At 44.1% G+C, this 23,539-nt stretch overlaps 1 protein-coding gene across 1 annotated transcript in view; it reads left to right on the top strand.

The window, feature by feature from the left end:
• The window catches only part of trmt1 (tRNA methyltransferase 1), a 54,265-nt gene that overhangs the window by 18,286 nt on the left and 12,440 nt on the right, over positions 1 to 23,539 (top strand). The window contains exons 5-12 of the mRNA XM_063035877.1: positions 58 to 245; positions 3,499 to 3,614; positions 4,694 to 4,806; positions 7,373 to 7,521; positions 9,958 to 10,041; positions 12,354 to 12,423; positions 20,041 to 20,175; positions 22,508 to 22,593. Coding sequence (XP_062891947.1) covers positions 58 to 245; positions 3,499 to 3,614; positions 4,694 to 4,806; positions 7,373 to 7,521; positions 9,958 to 10,041; positions 12,354 to 12,423; positions 20,041 to 20,175; positions 22,508 to 22,593 — 941 coding nt within the window. The remainder of the gene's footprint in view (positions 1 to 57; positions 246 to 3,498; positions 3,615 to 4,693; positions 4,807 to 7,372; positions 7,522 to 9,957; positions 10,042 to 12,353; positions 12,424 to 20,040; positions 20,176 to 22,507; positions 22,594 to 23,539) is intronic.

Below are 23,539 nucleotides of genomic sequence, written 5' to 3'. Positions count from 1 at the left end.
TTTCTTGTGCGTCAATCTTTGTAGTCCCTAACTAGTTTAATCTGTCTGCTGGTGCAGGGCGGGATCCGTATATTGGAAGGGCTGGCTGCGTCTGGGCTCCGCTCGATCCGGTTCGCCAAGGAAGTCCCTGGAATTCACAGCATCATTGCAAATGACTTCTCCTCAAAAGCAGTGGAGCTGATGCAGAGGAACATCGAACTCAATGGAGTGGGGCACATGGTAACCGCCAGCTTGGCAGATGCAAGGTACGGTGTGTATGTTTGTTGTCGAGGGCTGGGAGGAGGGCTCTTTCAGTATTTGTACCAGTGTGTGATTGGACTGTTCTTGGATTTGTGTATCTGTACTGTAGGTTATCCATGAGAGACCTTGTTGATATAGTGGCCTTAATTCAGCATTTTTGTGCTCAATAAACTCCTAGGAATAACAGGACAGGGATCAGATAATGAGATGTGGCACATGGAAGCCCTAGTGTACGGCTTCATCAGAGACGGGCACCTCCATCTCCCTCAATATTGCATTTGGCTTTTCAACCTATGGAGCTTGTGTTTGAATGTCTACACTGAGATTTGAATCCACAGTCTTCTGACTGGGTTGATGGTGGTGCTGGTGGCGGCATCTGTTAGTCTCGCGAGACCATGGATCTGCGCCTGGAAGGTCTAGCTTCAGTCTGGGTTAGAGCAGCGTCTGTCGTGGCTGTAGAGGCCCACACGGGAGTGACAGTCTCGGCTGCAGCGACTGCACTTGAAGGCCGCTGTCCTCCAGTGTTGTCTTGCTGCTGTTTTTCCGACGAGTGCGCTTTTCTTGAGCAGCAAGCCTCAGCTTCTCTTCTCCTCTTTTGAGACCTCTGCGCAGTTCCAGCCTCCAGTGAGAGCGATCGCTTGCCATGTCCTCCCACCTCTCGACCTTCATTTTCAGTGACTTCATGTCTCTCTTGCAAACATCTTTGAAACGAAGATGGGGCCGCCCTTGTGCTCTCTTGTCGGAGGCCAGTTCCCCGTACAGCAGGTCTTTCGGGATCCTCCCGTCTGACATGCGGTGTACGTGGCCCAGCCAGCGGAGACGGCGTTGGTGGAGCAGGGTGAAGAGGCTGGGGATCTGGGCGCGGGCCAGGACCTCATTGTTGGTGAGTCGGTCAGTCCACGTGACGTCCAGGATGCGTCTCAGGCTGCGAAGGTGGAAGGCGTTGAGACTCCGCTCTTGTCTGTAGTAGAGGCTCCAGGTCTTGCTGCCGTAAAGCAGTGTGCTGAGGATGCAGGCCCTGTAGACTGCAACTTTAGTGTGCGTCGTCAGCTTTCTGTTCTCCCAGACTCTCTTTGTCAGCCTGGTGAATGTTGAGGCTGCTCGTCCGATCCGTCTGTTGATCTTGGGGTCTAGGGAGAGTCTGTCCGTGATATACTTTTATCTTACGACAAGGAAGGAACCTATTTGGCCCATCTAGCACGTGCTGCCTCCTCTGGGACCAATCCCATTTTCCACTTCACCCAACTTATTTCCCTGCACTGAATTCCCGCTCACGTTCTCATCACTCCTTCCCCACGTACTCCGCCTGCTGCCACAATTCTCCTACACTCCAAGGGGTAACTTAGAGTGGACAATTAACCTGCCGACTAGTATGTTTCTTGGAACAGTGAGGCATGGTAGTATAGTGGTCAGTGCATTGCTTTACAATGCCTGTTGTGAGATTGGGGTTCAATTCCTGCTACTGACTGTAAGGAGCTTGTATGTTCTCCCCATGACTGTGTAGGATTCCTCTGAGTGCTCTGGTTCCCTTCCATGCTTTAAAGACGTGGTTTAGGGTAGTAAATTGTCGGTGACAACTGTAAGCTGCTCAGTATATACCACGTTGATTTGATTTGACGCAAAGGGTGTGTTTCGCTGTATGTTTGAATATACACATGACAAATAAAGCTAATCTTTTAAAAAACAAAAAGAGCCTGGTGCACATGGGATCAATCCACTTGCCCGCTTGGTTGTAGGGAGAACGTGGAAATTTGACATTCAAAGTAAATTTATTATCAAAGTGTCCACATGTCACCATATGCAACTGTGAGATTAATTTTCTGGTGGGCATTCACAAAAAACACAATAGAATCGAGGAAGGGTCTCATCTAACGAGATAGACAAACAGCTAGTGTGCAAAAGACAACAAACTGCAAGTACAAAAGAAAAATTAATAAATATTGAGAACATGAGATGAAGAGTCTAGAGGATTTTGGAATAGTTAAGTGATGGGGCGAGTGAAGTTGAGTGAAGTTATCCCCTCTGGTTCAAGGTTGAGGGGTAACAACCGTTCCTGAACCTGGTGGTGTGTGTCCTGAGGCTCCTGTGCCTCCTGTACTTCCTGGTGGCAGCAGCAAGAGGTAGGCACGGTCTGGATGGTGTGGGTCCTTGATGCTGGATGCTGCTCTCCTGTGACGGCGATTCGTGTAGGTGGGTGCTCAGTGGCGGTGTGGGCGACTGACTATATCCACAACTTTTTGTAGAGTTTTCCATGCCAGGCAGTGATGCAGCCAGTCTATATACTCTTCACCAGACACCTAAAGAAGTTTGTCAAAGTTTTAAATGTCTTGCCGAATCTTTACAAACTTGTAAGGAAGTGGAGGCGCTGGTGTGCTTTCTTTGTAATTGTACTTGTGTGCCTGGCTCAGGATAGAGCCCCTGAAATGGGAACGCGGAAGGAACTTAAAGTTGTTGACCCTCTCCACCTCTGAACTCCTGATGAGGATTCCCTCACGGACCTTCGGTTTCCTCCTCCTGAACTCAATAATCGGCTCCTTGGTCTTGCTGACGTTCAGAGATTGCCCGTCTGATTGGACCCAGGACATTGGAGTTGAGGGGCAGCATACTATCTGTGTTTAACCCAGTATACGAAGCAGTACCCTCACGGAAAGTGAAGAGAAATCTTTGGATTTCAGAATTTGGTTTATTGTCACTATGTCATGAAATTTTAAAGTTTGCAATACATTGCAAAGTCAAAAGTAATTGCTATACATTACAAAATGAATAGTGGCCACAATAGTACCCCACAATAATGTGATAGGTCAGAGTTCATTGGCTGGCCCTTGAAGGTGGTTGTGAGCCCATGTCTTAAAACCACTCCAGTCCATGTAGGAAAGATGCTGTCAATCCTGCTGATCAGGACTACAAGATTTACACCCATGATAATGAGGGAATGGATTTCCCATCCAAAATGGGTTCTAGGAGAGGTTATTGGTTTGGAGCGTGTGGTCAAAGAAAGGTATAAAGGAAGAATATAAAAGTTGCCATTCAGTAATTCCTCTGTTTGTAAATTAATGATTAGTACTTCTCCAATGATTGTTCAAGATCCAAGCTAGAGTAACTGCTGCTTCTCTGCGCATCACCATTTTGAATCTTTTTCCCTGTCGTTACTTGTGTTTTCTCTGTCTGCGGTTAATTTGTTTATGGATAAAACTGATTCTGCTGTGAGATCCTGAGATTACTAACCTGGGAGGCCCTGCACTCTGACACTCTCCACAGCATGCTCCTGTATGAGTCCAAAAGGAGACGGGACTGGTTTGATGTGATTGACCTGGATCCCTACGGAAGTCCATCGCAGTTCATTGATGCAGCCGTCCAAGCAGTGAGTGAAGGAGGTGAGAGAGGACAGCAGCTGTCTGATCAGGTTCTAAGGCTGCGGAGGATGATGTTGCAAAGTGGGGGTGTTTATAAAGTTTGTGTGAGTGTGGCCTTGGTTGTTGGGGTGGTAGGTTCTAGGTACTGTGCTTGATTTGAGAAAGATATTTGCAAACTGGTTAACCTTGCCCATGAAACTTGAACAGGGTGTGTGCCTGGTTTGATTACTACTTCCCTGGGAGATATTATTAGATTATGAGGACAAGCAGTCCTCTTTTATTGTCGTTTAGTAATGCATGCATTAAGAAATGATACAATATTCCTCCGGTGTGATATCACAAAAACACAGGACAGACCAAGACTGAAAAACTAACAAAACCACATAATTATAATTGATACTTGATGAAGAACAGTCCATGGCACAATAAAATAGTTCAAAGTCTCTCAAACGTCCCACATCTCACACAGACGGGAGAAGGAAGAAAACTCTCCCTGCCATGCCTGACCACAGTCCGACTTGAGTCGTCCGAAAACTTCGAGCTCTGATCAGCCCTCCGACACCGAGTACCGAGCACCATCTCTATCCGAACGTTTCGACCTCAGTCTCGGTCGCCAGCAGCAGGCAAAGCCGGGGATTTTGGGGCCTACCCGCCAGAGATTCTCGATCACACAGTTACAACAGCAGCGAACCAGGCATTTCAGAAATTTCTCCAGATGTTCCTCTGCTTCTCACGTCTGTATTCATCAAATCAGAATTGTCCACGGCCCCTGTTTAACAGATATGATATCATTTCACCGGAGAGCTGCGTGCGCTGTGTCGCGCTGCCATCTTCTCCTCCCACCTGTATTGTGGAAACATGCTGAGTTGTGTTCTTTTAACCAGCATTCTCTCCCCTCGAGGTGGAAGGGGAGAGAAATGCTGGTTGATAGAAAACATCTTTTCTGCCTGTGGGGGAGGTGAAGGATACCATCCCCCAGACAGTGTATACGTTGCTTGTACTGTAGCACTGGATATTTGCATGTTCGATTTGGGTCTTGCTGAAGTTATTAGAGATTGAATTATAAATCTGAGTAACAAGACATTGTACATCTCTTTAAGGGCTTCTGTGCGTCACGTGTACAGATATGGCAGTGATGGCTGGCAACAGCGGGGAGACGTGTTACAGCAAGTATGGAGCCATGTCGCTGAAATCCAAATTTTGCCATGAAATGGTGAGCTTCAGCAGATTCCTGGTCTTTGCAACTCTGGCGTGTATCAGAAGGATGAGTATGTTATTTGCAATAAATTGCAGAGCATCTACACATTTCTATCAAAGAGCAGAATTGAGGACCTTTCTAAGATTGGTGTGATCAGTGAACACTAGGTACTGTACTTGTTACTACAGTCAGAGGCCACTATTGGGTTCATCATAACTGATCCATATAGTCAGAGGTCCCTCTGAATATACCCCTTGCCCATCCTCTGGGCTTCGCCCCCCTCCCCCTTGTCTTTCTCCCTGGACCTCCTGTCCCGTGATCCTCTCGTATCCCTTTTGCCAATCACCTGTCCAGCTCTTGGCTCCATCCCTCCCCCTCCTGTCTTCTCCTATCATTTCGGATCTCCCCCTCCCCCTCCCCCTCTCAAATCTCTTACTAGCTCTTCCTTCAGTTAGTCCTGACGAAGGGTCTCGGCCCAAAACGTCGACTGTACCTCTTCCTAGAGATGCTGCCTGGCCTGCTGCGTTCACCAGCAACTTTGATGTGTGTTGCTTATCAGCTTCTTTCTTCCTTTTCTTCTATTAATTAAGTGATAGCTTTCATAGTTTACATAGACTCTTTGTTATATAGTGAGGAGTGTTTAGAATAGATAATTAGCTTTAGTTTTAAGCTAAAGGAATAATGGTGTCTTTTTCTTGTTTGAGAATGTACTGTTTAGGTTTAAATAGTGTTGTTTTGATGCCTTTGGAGACTGTTTTTGCATTCCTAGTTTATTTTCAATGATTAACTATAAACATCTTTTTTCTGTTTCTCTGCTGAGCGTTTCTTATCTTAGGGTCACGTGACTTCTTTGTAAAGGGGAGGGGGGAATTGGGAGAAAAACTTTTAAATCACTATTTATATTGAGCTGCATGCGAAGTTCTGCTTTTCTTTCTTTCCCTGGGGGGGCATTCTGGCTTTTTCCTTTTTTGCCGGATTTCTACCTTCTGAGATGGGAGAAGGATTTGGGGTTTTTGTGGTTTATTATAGGATTTCTTTTTCAGGTTTTTTCCCATTATGGAGCTCTGGAACATGTGTGTTTTCTATATGGTTATATTCATCACCGCCATCTCTGATTAGCCCACAATGGTTTTTTTGTGTTTAAAACAATATTCTATGGTTAATAAACAGTTAAACGTTACTAGTTGGAACGTACGTGGCTGGAATCACCCTATTAAGTGAAAGAAGACTTTTAAAATTATTGACTGATTCCAGCCTGATAATGATTTTTGTTTAAGAAACGCATATCAGAATGGGTGATCAAAACAGATTTTTTTAAAACGTGGAAGGGTCTTCAATACCATGCTGCTTGTCAAAATAAAACAAAGGGAGTATCACCATGGGGTGTAGACCATCTGGTCCAGGTGAATGATCTACCTTCAGACCTATCAGTTTCCCAAGAAACTTCTCTCTAGTAATGGTAACGTCACACACTTCATGACCCCTGACACCTGGAACTTCCACCATACTGCTAGTGTCTTCCACAGTGAAGACTGGTGCAAAATACTTTTCAGTTCATCTGCCATTTCATTCTCCTCCGTTATAACCTCTCCAGCATAACTTTCCAGCATTCCGATATCCACCCTCACCTCTCTTTTACTCTTTGTATATCTAAAGAATTTTTTGATATCCTCTTTAATATTATTGACCAGCTCTTTTTGTATTCCATCTTTTCCTCCTAATAACTTTTTTAGTTGCCTTCTGTTGGTATCTAAATCTTCCCAATCCTCTAACTTCCTATTAACTTTTGTTCTATTATATGTCCTGTCTTTGCATTTTATGCTGGCTCTGACTTCTCTTGTTAGCCATGTTAGTCATCTTTCCTTTAGAATACTTATTCCTCTTTGGGATGTATCTGTCCTGTGCCTTCTGAATTGCTTCCAGAAATTCCAGCCATTGCTGCTGTGCCATCACCCCTGCCAGTGTTCTTTTCCAATCAATTCTGGCCAACTCCTCTCTCATGCCTCTGTAATTCCCTGTAATACTGATACATCTGACTTTAGGTTCTCCTTCTCAAAATTCAGGGTGAATTTGATCATGTTATGATCATTTGCCCTCAAGGGTTCTTTTACTTTAAGCTATTTAATCAGTTCTGGTCCATGATTAGTCCCCACTTGTGTATGGATATGAACAGAAACAGGAGAAGGCTTTTGATTTCCTGATGTGACGGGCTTTTCTAATACTCTTTCCTTCCCTTGAACGTTTACAATTAGCCTAGTTTTCACTTCTGTTAATTACCTCTTGCTTGCCCCTTTTTATACTTTAATGTATTCCTTTTCTGGTCATTCATCTTGTTTTGATTACTCAATCTCTCTCTCTCTCATTGAAATGTATGATGTATGTTCCCTGTGTTCATAAAGAATTATCTATCACTGGTTTTAAATCCAGATGATAAATTGCCTTCTATTCTGCAAAAACTTGAAGTGTGGGATTGTTTGGTTGGTTTTTGTTAACTGAGGCATTGTATTTCTCCCTCCTTTCCCCAACACCCATCCACTTCCCCGGCCTTGTTAATTCCTTCCCCCTCCCTTACCCCACACAGGCTCTGCGTATCATCCTGCACGCATTGGACCTGAGAGCAAACTGCTACCAGCGATATATCGTCCCTCTCCTCTCTGTTAGCGCCGACTTCTACATCCGAGTGTTTGTCCAGGTGTTCACGGGGCAGGCTGTGGTTAAAGCATCTGCCAGGTTAAGACTCATTCCGAACTGCTTGATGTAGCTGAGCTTAAAATGAAACTAATTTTTACTGCTTAAAGTTAAATAATGGTTAGTCAATTGCTTCTCTGAGCAAATTACAGAAAAGGCTGGAGGAAATCAGTAAGTCAGGCAATAACTGTCTGACGTTTCAGGCCAACACCCTTCATCAGGACTGGAAATTAAGGAGCTGGAAGACAGAATAAAAATGTTGGGGGAGGGAGGGCTCTCACTTCATCCCACTCCCACCCACCGACCTTCCGACTCACCTTTCACCTGCAGCTTGTACTCCTTGCTCTGCTCTGACCTTTGTCCTCTGGATTTTGCCTCCTCCTGTTCCAGTTCTGATGAAAGGTCTCAGCCCGAAGTGTAAACTCTTTATTCCCCTCCATGGACCTGCTGAGTTTCTCCAGCATTTTGTGTGTGTGTTGCTCAAGATTTCCAGTATCTTCAGAATCTCTTGTGTTAATGAATTACTTCCCACTGCCTATGTTGACACTGAAGTTGGCTATGAAACTATTTGGTACCAAATGTTTACAGTACAATTGACTTATCAAGCAGTAGTAAATCAAGGCGACTGGACTTGTGGTGTTGTCTAGGAGACACTTGGCCACTCATCCGAGAGGCTTCTTCACTTCTGATCCAAGGTGGGTAGTTTTCCAGTTTATAAGCTTTGTGAGTTGTTTAAATGTATACCAATCACATGATGAAGCCTCTCAGATGATTAGCGAAATGTATTCTAGACAACACAGCAAGTCCAGTTGCCTTGAATTACTACTGCTTGATATACAATGGCCTGGATGACTGAGAACCTTCAGAGACATACATACAACTGACTTGCTTTAATTTAATCTCATGCCCCTATTACAGGTTCTTCCTCCTACACCCATCTCAGCTTTGTCACTAGGTACTAGGTAGTGATTGATTCTGAACAGAGGTGACCCTGGTTGTCATCTGGTCCACATTTACACTAATGGATTTGCACTATAGTCAGGAGCTTTGTCAAGGGATTATAGCTCTGCTTCCTCCTCTCTCTGGGAGTCATGAACTGGAGCAATCTGAGCCGAGATCTCAGTGTGGCTGCTGCGCATTAAATGTTCTTTCTTGCTGACCTTTTAAGAAAGTGTAGAGGAACACCCTATCCAAAAACTGTTGAGGCAGTGGTGTAGAAAATAAGTTGTGACACATACATATACTTTCCTTTTATTTTGTGCACGTGCGTCTGCGTGTCGGTGCGTGTGTCCGTCCGTGATGATGTCTTTTTCATGGCTTTAACAAGGTGCTGAGCGAGAGAGAGACTGTGTGGAGAGCCACTCCTCACACAGACATTTTTTTGCAGTATTTTCCCTTTTTATTTTACGAGGTCGAGTTGCGATCTCGATACTCAATCCGGCACGGATGGAAAGCGTACTCGGGGCGGACCCGACTAGTTTCGAACCCGGGAACCTCTGCTCCCGGGTCTGGCGCCGATGTCGTTATGCCACCAGCCGACCCGAATACTTTCCATTATTAGATGAAACGTGCTGTAGAATATTAGAGCAAAGAAGCCCAGGTGAAAGGTGTAAGATGGTAGTTAGGCTACAGTGGAGTACCATCTCCTGTTCTGGTTACCCACTGCAAGGATGTATGTTGGGATCAGAGTGGCAAAGGGGAGATGAGAGGATATTTACAGAGCGAGTCCAAGTTTATGGTTGTCAGGCGGACATGCTCAAGGTTTAAATACCAATAAAGTTAGCTTTTTGCAGCAGCAACACAGTGATGAACATGTTAGCAAGCTCAAATTAATATGTTATATATTACTCTGCCATCTTCATCCTTCCTTCTCAGTCCTGAAGATATGTGTGGAGAAGTTGGAAGGTTTAAGAGTTATATAAAATTGAGAGGGCCATGTTAAAGGGATGCACTTTTCTTAGCAGAGGGATCAAAAATCGGGGGGCTTGGATTTATGATAATTGCTGGAAAAATCAGAATGGAAATGATAATATTTTTCACCTGAAGTGTGGTGTAGGTGGAACACTGGCTGTTATTGATGAGTCTTGAGGTGGGGGTGGGGGAGTACATCGATCCCACTAAACGGTCAATTGCACAGCAAACCATTCCAGAAAACAGTTATATACAGACTAGAGGAAAGAGAACTTATGAAGCTTCCCAGTAGAATCAGATAAATTGTCCCAGAAGGATAGAATGGCGGATTCTTAATAGCAGAAATCAGCCTGTCACTTGCAGTGATATCATCCACAGGCTTGATTGACAGGGAAGTTACTCAATTCTCTCTACTATAATTGGGAAATAATATTGTTAATTTATACAACCTTAATGTTAAATTAGTAACTTGGAAACCAATTCTTCAGTATAAGTGGAAGGAACTATTTGTCATTGTGTCTCTCTCATTATGGAAGGGCTGTAACCGATGTTGTTTCTCTGTTGCAGTAAACAGGCCTTGGTGTACAACTGCGTGGGGTGTGGCTCCTTCCACATTCAGAGGATGGGCAAGATGATTCAGAATGGCAAAAAGTAGGTGACTTTTGCTTAAGTTTATATTCCAATGACAGTAAAGTATCCAGTGTATAATGGCTAGGGTCCAGATGATAGAAAGTGGGATTGGTAGAGAGGTACTGTCAGTGGTTGCATGGATACGTGCTGTACAATTCAGTGGCTGCAAGATTCCTTACGAATGGTGCTAGGACACTCAGCTTAGCCAACCAAACAAATCCCATAGCATTGTTTTGAAGAGCAGCATCACAAGTTTTCTCTGGAGTCCAAGGGCCAATATTTATACTTTATACTTTATTGTTGCCAAACAATTAATACTAGAACGTACAATCATCACAGCGATATTTGAATCTGCGCTTCACACTCCCTGGATTACAAATATTAAATATTTAAAATAGTTAAAATTAGTAAATATTAAAAATTTAAATTATAAATCATAAATAGAAAATAGAAAAATGGGAAGTAAGGTAGTGCAAAAAAACCGAGAGGCAGGTCCGGGTATTTGGAGGGTACGGCCCAGATCCGAGTCAGGATCCATTCAGCAGTCTTATCACAGTTGGAAAGAAGCTGTTCCCAAATCTGGCCGTACGAGTCTTCAAGCTCCTGAACTTTCTCCCGGAGGGAAGAGGGACAAAAAGTGTGTTGGCTGGGTGGGTCGTGTCCTTGATTATCCTGGCAGCACTTCTCCGACAGCGTGCGGTGTAAAGTGAGTCCACGAACGGAAGATTGGTTTCTGTGATGTGCTGCATCATGTTCACGATCTTCTGCAGCTTCTTTCGGTCTTGGACAGGACAACTTCCATACCAGGTTGTGATGCACATCCACAAGTCTACCTAGTGTTTGTGGCAGAAACCGTTGTGAAAGCTTGCCCCTGTGCAGGTATGCAGCCACATTTCCTACATTATAACCTCAGAAACACTTTGTAAACCGGATTGGAGTGCACCGAGGTTGCAAAGGGCTGCTGTGGAAATTTGAGCTCACTTATTCCGGGACACTTTAAAGGCAGGATTCTTAGCAGTGTGACAGAACAGAGGGATCTTGGTGTCTATATCCATAGATTCCCCAAAGTTGCCACACAAGTTAATAGGGCTGCTAAGAAGGCATGTGGTGTATTGGCCCTTATTAGTCGGGGGATTGAGTTCAAGGTCTGCAAGGTAGGTTCTCTGTGCAGCTCTAATAAAACCCTGGTTAGACTAGACTTGGAATATTGTGTTCAGTTCTGGCTGCATCAAAGGAAGGATGTGGAAGATTTAAGGGAGGGTGCAGGAGAATGACCAGACTGCTGCCTGTCTTATGAGGATAGGTTGAGCGAACTAAGGCTTTTCTCCTTGGAGTGAAGGAGGATGAGAGGTGACTTGATATGGGTGTAGAAGATGAAAAGACCCATTGGTGAATGAAAATTTAGACCAGGGTAGAGATAGTTAATGTGAGGGGACATAATTTTAAGGTAATTAGAGGAAAGTATAGGATGGCTGTGTTTTTTACACTTGGAATGCACTGCTAGGGATGGTGAAAGAGGCAGATACATTAGGGACGTTTAAGAAACTCTTAGATAGGCACATGGATGAAAAAATGGAGAGTTACGTAGGAGGCAAGGGTTTGATTGATCTTGGAGTAGATTAAGGGGTCAGCACAACATGATGCACCAAAGAGTCTGTACTGTGCTGCATTGTTCTGTGCTCTTACTGGAGGAGTCAAAACTAGACCCACTTGTTTTGGAAATTGGGGAGCGGGGGCACTGAGAAGCTTTGAGGCAACAGATTTCAGTTACTGAAAATATGCTGTGTAAAATGTAATTGAGTAACTTTGCCCAAGAAGCATGATGTGTAAGTGTTTGTTTTTCATTATGAGTTAGAAGGATGTGTTCAAATGACCCTTAAACCTGGGTGTATCAGTTAGCACTTTCAGTGAACTACCGTTGAAGTGCTGTCTTTTCATTTTTCATGTTAAAGCAAGACCTTGCTGCTTCAGGTAACAGTATTAATTCTCCTTGATGTACTGCACAATATTTGTCCCTCGATTATCATGAAGAAAAACAGCCTATTCTTTTATTATTACACCACCATGTGGGAACTTGCGTCCTGATGAAGAATCTCCCCACAAAACAGTGATTTGTTCAGTCCTCTCCATGTATGCTGCCTGATCTGAGTTCCCGCCACAGCATTTTATGTGTGTTACACTGGATCTTGCTTTGTGGACCTCGATTGCTGCCCACTTTACCATGTTGCTTCTGTTTCAAAAACCTTTGGGCTCAAATATACTTCAGGATGGATTTGTTGTAAAATGCTGTACAGAAGTGTATTTGGAATAACTGCGGATCTCCTGTTTTTCAGTTACAAGTACACAGCAAGTTCTGGCCCACCGGTAGGAGGGGAATGTGAGTACTGCTGTCAGAGGCACCAGGTAAGGGAATTCCTTCCTCTCTTGGAATGCATCCTGCAAAGTCTGTAAGTGTGACCGGGTTGAATTCAGGTCTGTACCGAAGCAGATATCATCGGCCATTAAGATGTAAATGGAATTAGCTGAGGAAATAGGGCAGGAGATGTATAGAGAGGGAGCAGGGAGCTCTGAAGGACTTGTTTCAATGTCCTACTGCTCTAACTTTAGGAAAGAACTGGGAAAATGAAGCATCTAGGCAGTTCTAATGTTCAAAGTAAATTCAAAGATGCATTTGTTATCAAATGATACAACTCTGAAATTCTTCAATTCTGCCGGTAGACATGAAACCAAGAAAGAAAAGAAAGGCAGGACAATCATCAACCCAAAATCCTACCTCCCCACAAAAAAATGAACAAAACCAGAAAAAGCACATTAACCCTCAATTCCCCCCACCTCCCGCACAAAAACCAAGCAAAATAATTAATTATCAAAGTGGATTTGTGTCACCATATACTATCTCAAGGTTCACTTTCTTGTAGGCATTCACAGGAAAATGGGGAAATACAATAGAATTTATGAAGAACTATAAATAACAAATACTTATTATGTTAACAATAAAGAAAAATAAATAAGTAATACTGAGTCATAGAGTCCTTGAAAGTGAGTCTATAGGTTGTGGAGTCAGTTCAGTATTGAGGTGAATGAAGTTATCCACACTGGTTCACGAGCCTGATGGTTGCAGAGTAATAACTGTGCTGGTGTGGGACTTAATGCTCCTGTACCTCCTGCCCAATGATAGTAGCGAGAATAATGTTGGTATGGATACATTGCAGTCCCCGGAAGAACTTTGACTCATTTTTCAATTAATGATTTGTAAACTGGTTAAAGTGATCTTGGATTAATGTTTTGTGATTAGATTAGATTCAACTTTATTGTCATTGTGCCGAGTACTGATACAAAGCCAATGAAATGCAGTTAGCATCTGATCAGAAATGAAAAGTTATTTACAATAGTGTTATTCACAAAATAACTGCCAATAAAAAGTAACTGCTACAGCACACAAATATAAAAGTACTGAGACAGTACAATATGGGTGCAATACTGCTTAGCACTGTGATGTGAGGTTCAGCAGGGTCACAACCTCAGGGAAGAAGCTCTTCCTGTGCCTGCTGGTGCGGGAGCGGAGGCTCCTGTAGCGCCTACCGGATGGGAGGAGAGTAAGAAGTCCATGGTTAGGGTGAGATGCATCCCTGATAATGCTTTTCGCCCTGCCCAGACAGTGTTTATGGTAGATGTTCTCAATGGTGGGCAATTGGGTGCCGATAATCCACTGGGTAGTTTTCACCACTCGCTGGAGTGCTTTGCGGTCCGACACGGGACAATTGCCATACCACACTGAGATGGAGTTGGTGAGTATGCTCTCAATGGTACAGCGGTAAAAGTCCGTCAGTATCCTGGGACAGAGGTGAGCTTTCTTCATGCTCCGCAGGAAATAAAGGCGCTGTTGTGCCTTTTTGATCAAGATGGAGGAGTTCAGGGACCAAGTGAGATAAACACTGACTGATTTTGTTTTCTGCAACTGGTGTTATACTTTCCGAAACTCCCAAAAAGATGAATCGAATCCCTGTCAAATTTGACGAGCTTGTGTCCCTGTAGTCTGTGCAGTCGTTCTACTCGAGTGTGTCCAGTGAATCCTGAGTAATAGGGTAGTTTGGATTGTTGGAATCTGATGGGATGAGGTGGGGTTACAGCCCAACTAGTTAGTTACACCCCAACTAGTTAGTACACCAGCTTTAAAACGATGGAAGGACTGCTGCGCCTAGTTATCTGGTCTTTGATGGTCAAGTGCCTAACAAGTCTAGAGATTCTCAACTTCAAACTTTTGTGTGAGTCACTGCTTATGTAGTTTCTGCTGTTCCAATAAGATGATTCCTCACTATGCTGGCAAGCACTTGTTAGTGAGTGTACAGATAATTTTGTGGACAGGATTTTATATGGAAATCCTTAATATTGAGAGAGAAGATGGCAGATTCTGGAATCTGGAGCAGTAGGGGGCTGCTGGAAAAAGCTAGTGGAGTCAGAGATGGATCCCAAAGCCGGATCTTGACCCGAAGCCTCGATTATGTCTCTGCCACCACAGATGTTGCCTGATCCTACAGCAGTTTGTGTTTTGTTGTCTTTAATATGACTGGTATAATCTATGAAGTTACTGGCCTGAGTCAGGATAGTACAAAGTACAGAAGTGGTTGTCCAGATCGCTGCCCTGCTGGCTCCCCGCCAGGCCATTTGTGAAGCGCGGTGGAGTAGTCTTCCAGCACCTCTGCCCTCTGGCGAGGGAGCTGTTGTCAGATTATACTGCTATCCCAGTCAAAGTGGCTCTGATCAACGCGAGATCCTTATCCAAAATGAGACTTTTATTCTCAATGACTTTTTCACCGCCCAATTCCTTCCTGGTGACGGAAACCTGGTTAAGCACTGGTGAGCTTGCTCCGCTTGTTGAACTCTGTCCAGATGACTGTAACTTTTTTTTTAGCATGCCTTGACCCTCCGGACGTGGAGGGGGTCTGGCTGCTGTGTTTAAGAAACATTTTAATTGCCGTCTACTGAACTCTGATTATTTCCCCAGCTTCAAGGTGCAATTAATCAAAGTGGGCCTGGTCAATCCCCTCTTAATTGCTCTTGTGTATCGTCCACCAAAAATACAGAAAGATTTTATCCTCGATTTGTGGACTTCCTCTCAAATACTATGCCTAACTTTGATTGAGTTCTGATTCTTGGTGACTTTAATATTCATGTTTGCTGTCCCACTAAGCTTCTCGTAAGTGATTTTACGCATCTGCTTGAGTCTTTCAATCTTGCCTTGCTTATCACCGGACCCTCTCACATGCTAGGCTATACACTTGACCTGGTCTTACCGTCTGGTTTTATGATCTGCAATGTGGAAATAATTGATGCGTGTCTGTCGTATCATAGTGCTGTTATGTTTGATGCTTCTCTGCTTTTTTCCCCTACTAAATTTCATCTTCCTGTACGTTGCTGTCGTTACATTAACTCTTCGACAGCCAGTAAGTTCGCTGAGGCTCTCATAGCTGCTCCTAATACCTGCAGTATTGAGGCTTCTCCTCTCCATCTCAACACTGAAGAACTTACTTCCTTATTTAATACCACCTGCTCTTCTATTCTGAATACAGTTGCTCCCCTTAAATTCAAAAAGCCTAGGCCTAAAGGTCTGCCTTGGCTTAATGACACCACCAGAGCCCTGAGGAGGAAGTGCAGAGTACCCAAACGAAAGTGGAAGTGTGATGAGCTTCAAATTTCCTTTCAAATTTTGAGATACAATCTTCACAAATATCAGGATGCAGTTAAGGCTGCAAGATCAAAATACTTTTCTGACCTAATTTCTAACAACTCTCATAATCCTGAGGTCTTATTCAGTACCATAAATTCTGTCATTTGTCCCGCCCCCAGTATTAGTCTTGATGTGTCCCCTGCTAAGTGTGAAGAATTTTTAAAATTCTTCATTAGCAAAGTTGAAGACATTAGAATGAACATTTCCCCCTCTTCCCCCCCCCCCCCACCTGTGACCTAACTGTCTCACTGGTCTGTTCATCTAAACTGGACTGTTTCCAACCCATCACGCTACCCTCCCTTGCAAAGATTGTTTCCACCATGAAACCTCCAACCTGCTCCCTTGACATTGTCCCCACTGCCCTCCTGAAGGATGTCTTTGACATAGCCAGTCCCAGCATCCTCTCTATTATCAACAGCTCCCTGGCCACTGGTACCGTTCCAACCTGCTTCAAGCGCGCCGTGGTCCAGCCCCTCCTGAAAAACCCCAACTTAGACCCTACCTTACCTAGTAACTACAGACCCATTTCTAAACTTCCATTCCTGTCAAAAGTCCTCGAAAAGGTTATTCTTCGTCAATTGCTGCCCTACCTACACCAAAACAACATCTTGGAAAGATTTCAGTCAGGTTTTAAGGCTTATCATAGCACAGAGTCTACCCTGCTGAAGGTGTACAATGATCTCCTCCTCTCTACCGACTCAGGTGACTCTGCCATCCTAATTTTTCTTGACCTCAGCGCAGTATTCAATACTATGGATCATGCCATTTTACTAGACCGTCTCCAGCACGGGGTTGGTGTTGATGGCACTGCCTTGAACTGGTTTGCATCCTACCTCAAAAATAGAAGCTTCTCCATCAACATAGGCCAATTTTCCTCTTCTCCAGCTGGTTTTTCCTGCGGGGTCCCACAAGGTTCCATCCTAGGTCCCATTCTTTTCTCTATATACATGCTTCCCCTTGGCCAAATCATTCAAAAACACGACATTTCCTTCCATTGTTATGCTGACGACGCACAGCTTTATCTCCCCTTGAAACCAAGCAACCAGTTAAATCTAGTCAGCCTCATGAACTGCCTTGAGGACATAAAGTGTTGGATGGCACAAAACTTCCTATAGTTGAATGAAGGCAAGTCTGAAGTTGTCCTATTTGGCCCCCCTGACTCCATCAAAGTGATTGCCAACAGTCTTGGTAACCTGTCCACCCTTGTCAAACCCCATGTCAAAAACCTTGGTGTGATATTCGATTCTGCCTTTAAGTTTGACAAGCAAGTTAATGCGATGGTAAAAGCCAGTTTTTTCCAGCTTTGTACTATTGCCAAAATCAAGTCGTTTCTCTCTTTCAAAGATCTCGAGAAAGTCATCCACACCCTTGTATCCTCCCACTTGGACTACTCCAACTCCCTGTATACAATGTTCCCTCTAATTTTTAGTAGTCAGTGTGCGCAAAAATCTTACGTTGTGCAATTTTTTTTCCTGTGACAAAAGTATGTTCTCAATGATTGCACACATGGCACAGTTTATGTAGGTTTACAAAATATTTGACATAAAACTGCGCAGAATAACACAAAATAACATACATATTTAAGTCACTCAGTTATTTTTTCTCTCTCCTGTCTTTGGCATTTACCCATTCTTTGTAAACTCTATCTAGACTAATAGAACTTCCATCCAATTGATAGCTTTTGATTCTCATTAACATATGCAAATGACATTCACCTAAACGGTTTTTCAGCTTGTTTCTGAGTTGATTCATTAGGCTAAAACCTTGCTCACAGTCCGCACCAGACGCAAGAAGGATTCCCCTAATGTCCATCAACTGTGCAAGGTCGCAAAACTCTTCATTTTGAAGTACAAATGCTACCATTTGAGCAAAGTTTGAAATCAGTTTGGGTTTAATTTTTTCTTGCACGGAAAATTTGAAATCATTAAACTGTCTAACCATTACAGTATTTTCAGCTGGAAAATCATGATATTTTAGACATGAGGTATTAACCTGTGTACTCAACCATAACATGCGTAGCACTGCTGTAACGGGTAATGACGGGTTCTGTTGCCTGACCTTTTGTACCATCCAAATGTGATTTACTTGCCAAATCACGCTTCAAGAAGTCAAGTTTCCAAATATCATCCCACTTCTTTCCACTAGCAAATTCTCCAGCAACTTTCGCATCACGACAGTACAAACAGATAACTCCAGTTTCCGAATCATACGGAAATATTTCTCGTAGCTGAACGTTCATGACCTCATGAGCTTTCGGTGTAGCAGTTTCTACTATTTTGTCAAGCCATTCAACTTTAAACAAATTTGCAGTTCTTTTGCGCTTCACATCCTTCGCTTCTTTTGAATTGGACATAGCGGATCAATATTTTTTTCAGTAAAAACTTAATAAGCTGTCTACAGGATTTGAAACAGATCTTTGTAAACTTTACGCTATGAACACTGTCCACCAAAGATGGCTGCTGCCGTGACGCAGCTGTACAAACCGGAACGGGAAAGGTGAGGTGACGTAAATTAGTGACGTGCATTGTGGTATTTGAAAAACCGACTAACTAATTAACAGAAACATTTAGCTAAAAGATTATTTTCAATAAGTATAATTACTAATTATTAATTAATTAGAGGGAACATAGCCTGTATACAGGTTTCCCCTGCTATCTGAAGATAGAGCGTTCCTATGAAACAGTTCGTAAGCCGGAATGTCGTAAAGTGAAGAAGCAGTTACCATTTATTTATATGGGAAAAACTTGTGAGCGTTCGCAGACCCAAAAATAATCTACCAAATCATGCCAAATAACACACAAAACCTAAAATAACAATAACATATAGTAAAAGCAGGAATGATATGATAAATATACAGCCTATATAAAGTAGAAATACTTCTCTACAATCACTGCCGCACTGTTCTCCATAGCGAAAATCTCACGCAAGCGCTCTTGGCTGAAACACTCTCTCCAGTAATCTTTCAGCTATGAAGCTGCCAAATCTACCAAATAACACATAAAAATACACAGCCGATATAAAGTAGAAATAATGTATGTACAGTGTAGTATCACTTACCGGAATTGGGAAGACAGCGAAGAGCGCACTGATGATAGTGTGTTTGACTGAGTCGTCGGAGGGTGGGGTGGTGCAGTGGTCTCCACCCTCTGGGCAGTGAACCAATACCGATCCGCAGTGGTAGCCGGGACGCACCCAGCACATCTTTAAGAAAAAAGCCGAAATAAACAAGCTAATTAATTAGGTGCCGCCCAGCACGTAAATGTCGGCCCAGATCAGAGGCAACGCAATCGGCAATCGGCTCTGATCTGGGCCGAGAACAGATAGGACGCAGAAGTGGGCTGAGAAGTGGCAGATGCAGTTCAACCCGGAGAAGTGTGAGGTGGTACACTTTGGAAGGATAAACTCCAAGGCAGAGTACAAAGTAAATGGCAGGATACTTGGTAGTGTGGAGTAGCAGAGGGATCTGGGGGTACATGTCCACAAATTCCTGAAAGTTGCCTCACAGGTAGATAGGGTAGTTAAGAAAGCTTATGGAGTGTTAGCTTTCATAAGTCGAGGGAGAGAGTTTAAGAGCCGTGAGGTAATGATGCAGCTCTATAAAAATCTGGTTAGGCCACACTTGGGGTACTGTGTCCAGTTCAGGTCGCCTCACTATAGGAAGGATGTGGAAGCATTGGAAAGGGTACAGAGGAGATTTACCAGGATGCTGCCTGGTTTAAAGAGTATGCATTATGATCAGAGAATAAGGGAGCTAGGGCTTTACTCTTTGGAGAGAAGGAGTATGAGAGGAGACATGATAGAGGTGTACAAGATATTAAGAAGAATAGATAGAGTGGATAGCCAGTGCCTCTTCCCCAGGGCACCACTGCTCAGTACAAGAGGACATGGCTTTAAGGTAAGGTGTGGGAAGTTCAAGGGGGATATTAGAGGAAGGTTTTTTACTCAGAGAGTGGTTGGTGCGTGGAATGTACTGCCTGAGTCAGTGGTGGAGGCAGATACACTAGTGAAATTTAGGAGACTACTGGACAGGTGTATGGAGGAACTTAAGGTGGGGGGTTATATGGGAGGCAGGGTTTGAGGGTCGGCACAACAATGTGGGCGGAAAGGCCTGTACTGTGCTGTACTATTCTATGTTCTAGTGTTCATTTTAAATTCAATCTGCAATTCACATTCATTCTTAAGAATGGCTGCTGTTGAACTTAATATTTGTTATGTATCCTAAGTCCGGAATGCACGCCAACAACCAGGAAAAGACTTTCTCTTGTGCTTTTGTGTCTTCTTTCTGGTTCCAGCTTGGTGGTCCAATCTGGGCTGAGCAGATTCATGACCAGGATTTCATCAAGAAGGTCCTCGAGTCGGTGGAACATACCCCACAGCGGTTCAAGACTTCAGACAGGATATTGGGCATGCTGAGCATGATCACCGAGGTGAGGATTCTTGTTTTTGTTCGACTGCAGAATGACAAGTACAAGAGATTCTGCAGATGCCGGAAGTGCAGAGCCATACACACACAGTGCTGGGGCAACTCAGCAGGTCAACCAGATCTATGGAGGAGAATAAACAGCTGATGTTTTGGGCCGAGACCCTTCATCGGGACTGGAGAGGAAGGGAGAAGAAGGTGGGAGAGGGCAAGGAGTAGAAGTTGGCTTGTGATAGGTGAGACCAGTTGAGGGGCAAGGTGGGTGGGTGAGAGAAGGAGTGGGGGAGGATGAAGTAGAAGCTGGGGCTGGAAAAAGTTGAGGTCTAGAAAGAAGGAATCTGATGGGAGTGGACAGTGGACCATGGGAGAAAGAGAAGGAGGAAAGGAACCAGATGGGCAGGTCAGGAGAAGAGAAGGAGTGAGAAGGTAACCAGGATGGGGAAAGGAAAAAGAGAGAATGAGGGATGGGGAGAAAGTACTGGAAGTTGGGGAAATCAGTGTTCATGCCATTAGGTTGGAGGTTGCACAGGTAAAATATGAGGTGTTGCTTCTCCAACCTGAGATCTCTCTCTTTTGATGTATGAGCAAATGCATCAGCCATTTAGACAGCTAAGAAATGCCTCGCTATGTAGATAGTCATAAAGCATGGAAACAAGCCCTTTGGTCCAATGGATCCATGCCAACCCTCCCCTCTTCCTCTAACCCTCACTTTGGCTTTTTATCTCTTTTCACCTGCCTATTACCTCACCCTGGGTCTCTCCCCCCACCCCTCCCACTCTCCTCTCCTATCAGGTTCCTTCTTCTCCAGCCCTTTACCTTTCCCACCTACTCAGCTTTGCCTATCATCTTCCAGCTAGCCTATTCTCCCTATCTTCCCCCCACCCGCCCCGACCTTTTTATTCTATTCTTCCCCAATCCTTTCCAGTCCTGAAGGAGGGTCTCGGCCTGAAACATTAACTGTTCATTCATTTCCTACATGCTGTCTGACCTGCTGAGTTCCTCCAGTGTTTAGTGACTTGTAGGGTGGCATGTAGTGAAGTGGTTAGCACCATGCTTTATGGTACCAGTGCCCTGGGTTCAATTCCCACCACTGGCAGGAAGGAGTTTGTACGTTCTCCCCGTGACCATGTGGGTGTCCCCCAGGTGCTCCGTTTCATAGAAACATAGAAAATAGGTGCAGGAGTAGGCCATTTGGCCCTTTGAGCCTGCACCGCCATTCAGTACAATCATGGCTGATCATCCAACTCAGAACCCTGTACCTGCCTTCTCTCCATACCCCCTGATCCCTTTAGCCACAAGGGCCTTATCAAACTCCCTCTTAAATATAGCCAATGAATTGGCCTCAACTGTTTCCTGCGGCAGAAAATTCCACAGATTCACCGCTCTCTGTGTGAAGTAGTTTTTCCTCATCTCGGTCCTAAAAGGCTTCCCCTTTATCCTCAGACTGTGACCCCTCGTTCTGGACTTCCCCAACATCGGGAACAATCTTCCTGCACCTACCCTGTCCAATCCCTTTAGAATTTTATACGTTTCAATAAGATCCCCCCCTCAATCTTCTAAATTCCAGAGAGTATAAGCCTAGTCAATCCAGTCTTTCATCATATGAAAGTCCTGCCATCCCAGGAATCAATCTGGTGAACCTTCTTTGTACTCCCTCTATGGCAAGGATGTCTTTCCTCAGATTAGGGGACCAAAACTACACACACTACTCCAGGTGTGGTCTCACTGGTTTCCTCTCACTGCCCAAAGACAGGGTTAGTTGGTTAATTGGTCGTTGTAAATTCTCCTGTGATTAGGGTCAGATTAACTGGGGGGTTTTCTGAGCAGTGCAGTTCGAAAGGCTGAAAGGGTCTGGTCTATGCTTCGCTCAATAAATAAATAAATAAATAAATAAATAAGATAAAAATAAATAAATGGTCCAAAGAGAGCAAATTAGTGAGGTAATGTTCATGGGGTCATAGACCGTTCAGACAGCATGCCGACATTACAGCATGGAGTTCAATTCTGTCGTCGTTCTGTAAGGAGTTTGTACATACTCCCCATGGATTTTCTCCGGGTGCTCCAGTTTCTTTCCACAGTCCTGAGTCATACGGGGCAGGTTAGTTGCTCATTGTAAATTGTCCTGTGATTTAGATATGAGTTAAGTGGGTTTGTTGAGGGGTGCTGGGGTGGTGTGCTTCGAAGGGCCTCAAGGGCCTACTCTGCACTAGATTGCTAAATAAAAATAAAATAATCTGACAGTGGAGGGGAATAAGCTGTTCCTGTTCCTATGGAGATGCAAGGAGTTTTCATGGTAAATCATTGTGATGTTGACTTGAAATTATTTTCTCTTTTGCCAGGAGTTACAGGATTGCCCGCTATACCACACAATGGACCATCTGAGCAGTGTTATCCGCTGTAATACCCCATCACTTCTGCAGATGAGGTAAGCCTCGCTCCATTCCCTCTGAGAATCCTTTACAAAGTGTCATGGGATCAATAGTTGTAGAGCAGTTCAGACCAGATACAGACTCTGTCCCAGCAAGTCCATACCAGCTGTGCTGCTCATCCAGCTAGTCAATTAACTGTGTTCATCCCACCTCCCACTAAACCCTGCCCTGTATGTGCCCATTTGTCCATATCCCACTAAACTCCATCCATGTATGTACCCATTTGTCCATATCCCACTAAACTCCATCCCTGTATGTACCCATTTGTCCATATCCCACTAAACTCCATCCCTGTATGTACCCATTTGTTCGTATCCCACTAAACCCCATCCCTGTATGTACCCATTTGTTCGTATCCCACTAAACCCCATCCCTGTATGTACCCATTTGTCCATATCCCACTAAACCCCATCCCTGTATGCGCCCATTCGTCCATATCCCACTGAACCCCATCCCTGTATGTACCCATCCATCCACATCCCACTAAACCCTGCCCTGTATGTGCCCATTCATCCATATCCCACTAAACCCCACCCTGTATGTACCCATTTGTCCATATCCCACTAAACCCTGCCCTGTATGTGCCCATTCATCCATATCCCACTAAACCCTGCCTCTGCACGTACCCATCCACATGGTTCTGAAATGATACTGCTGTACCTGCCTCAATTATTTGAGGTGAAATGAAAGGATTGAAATAGTAGCTGATGAACAGAATCCCTTATTCAACAAAAGCTATGAAAGTTATTGTATAATACGTCCTGTATCTTACAGGATTTTGGAGTTGCAGATGCCAGGAGGTCATTATCCTAAATGTTAATGCTGTTTCTCTTCCCTTAATGATGTGGTCTGACCTGCTAAGTACTCTCCCTCGTCAGAATCAGGTTTAATATCACAGGCAAGTGTCTTGAAATTTGTTTACTTTGCAGTGGCAGTACAGTG

The sequence above is a fragment of the Mobula hypostoma genome, chromosome 29 (assembly GCF_963921235.1).
Source record: "Mobula hypostoma chromosome 29, sMobHyp1.1, whole genome shotgun sequence".
Lineage (NCBI taxonomy): Eukaryota > Metazoa > Chordata > Chondrichthyes > Myliobatiformes > Myliobatidae > Mobula > Mobula hypostoma.
The sequence above is the reverse complement of the archived record's forward strand: the minus strand, read 5'-3'. Positions and strand labels throughout refer to the sequence as shown.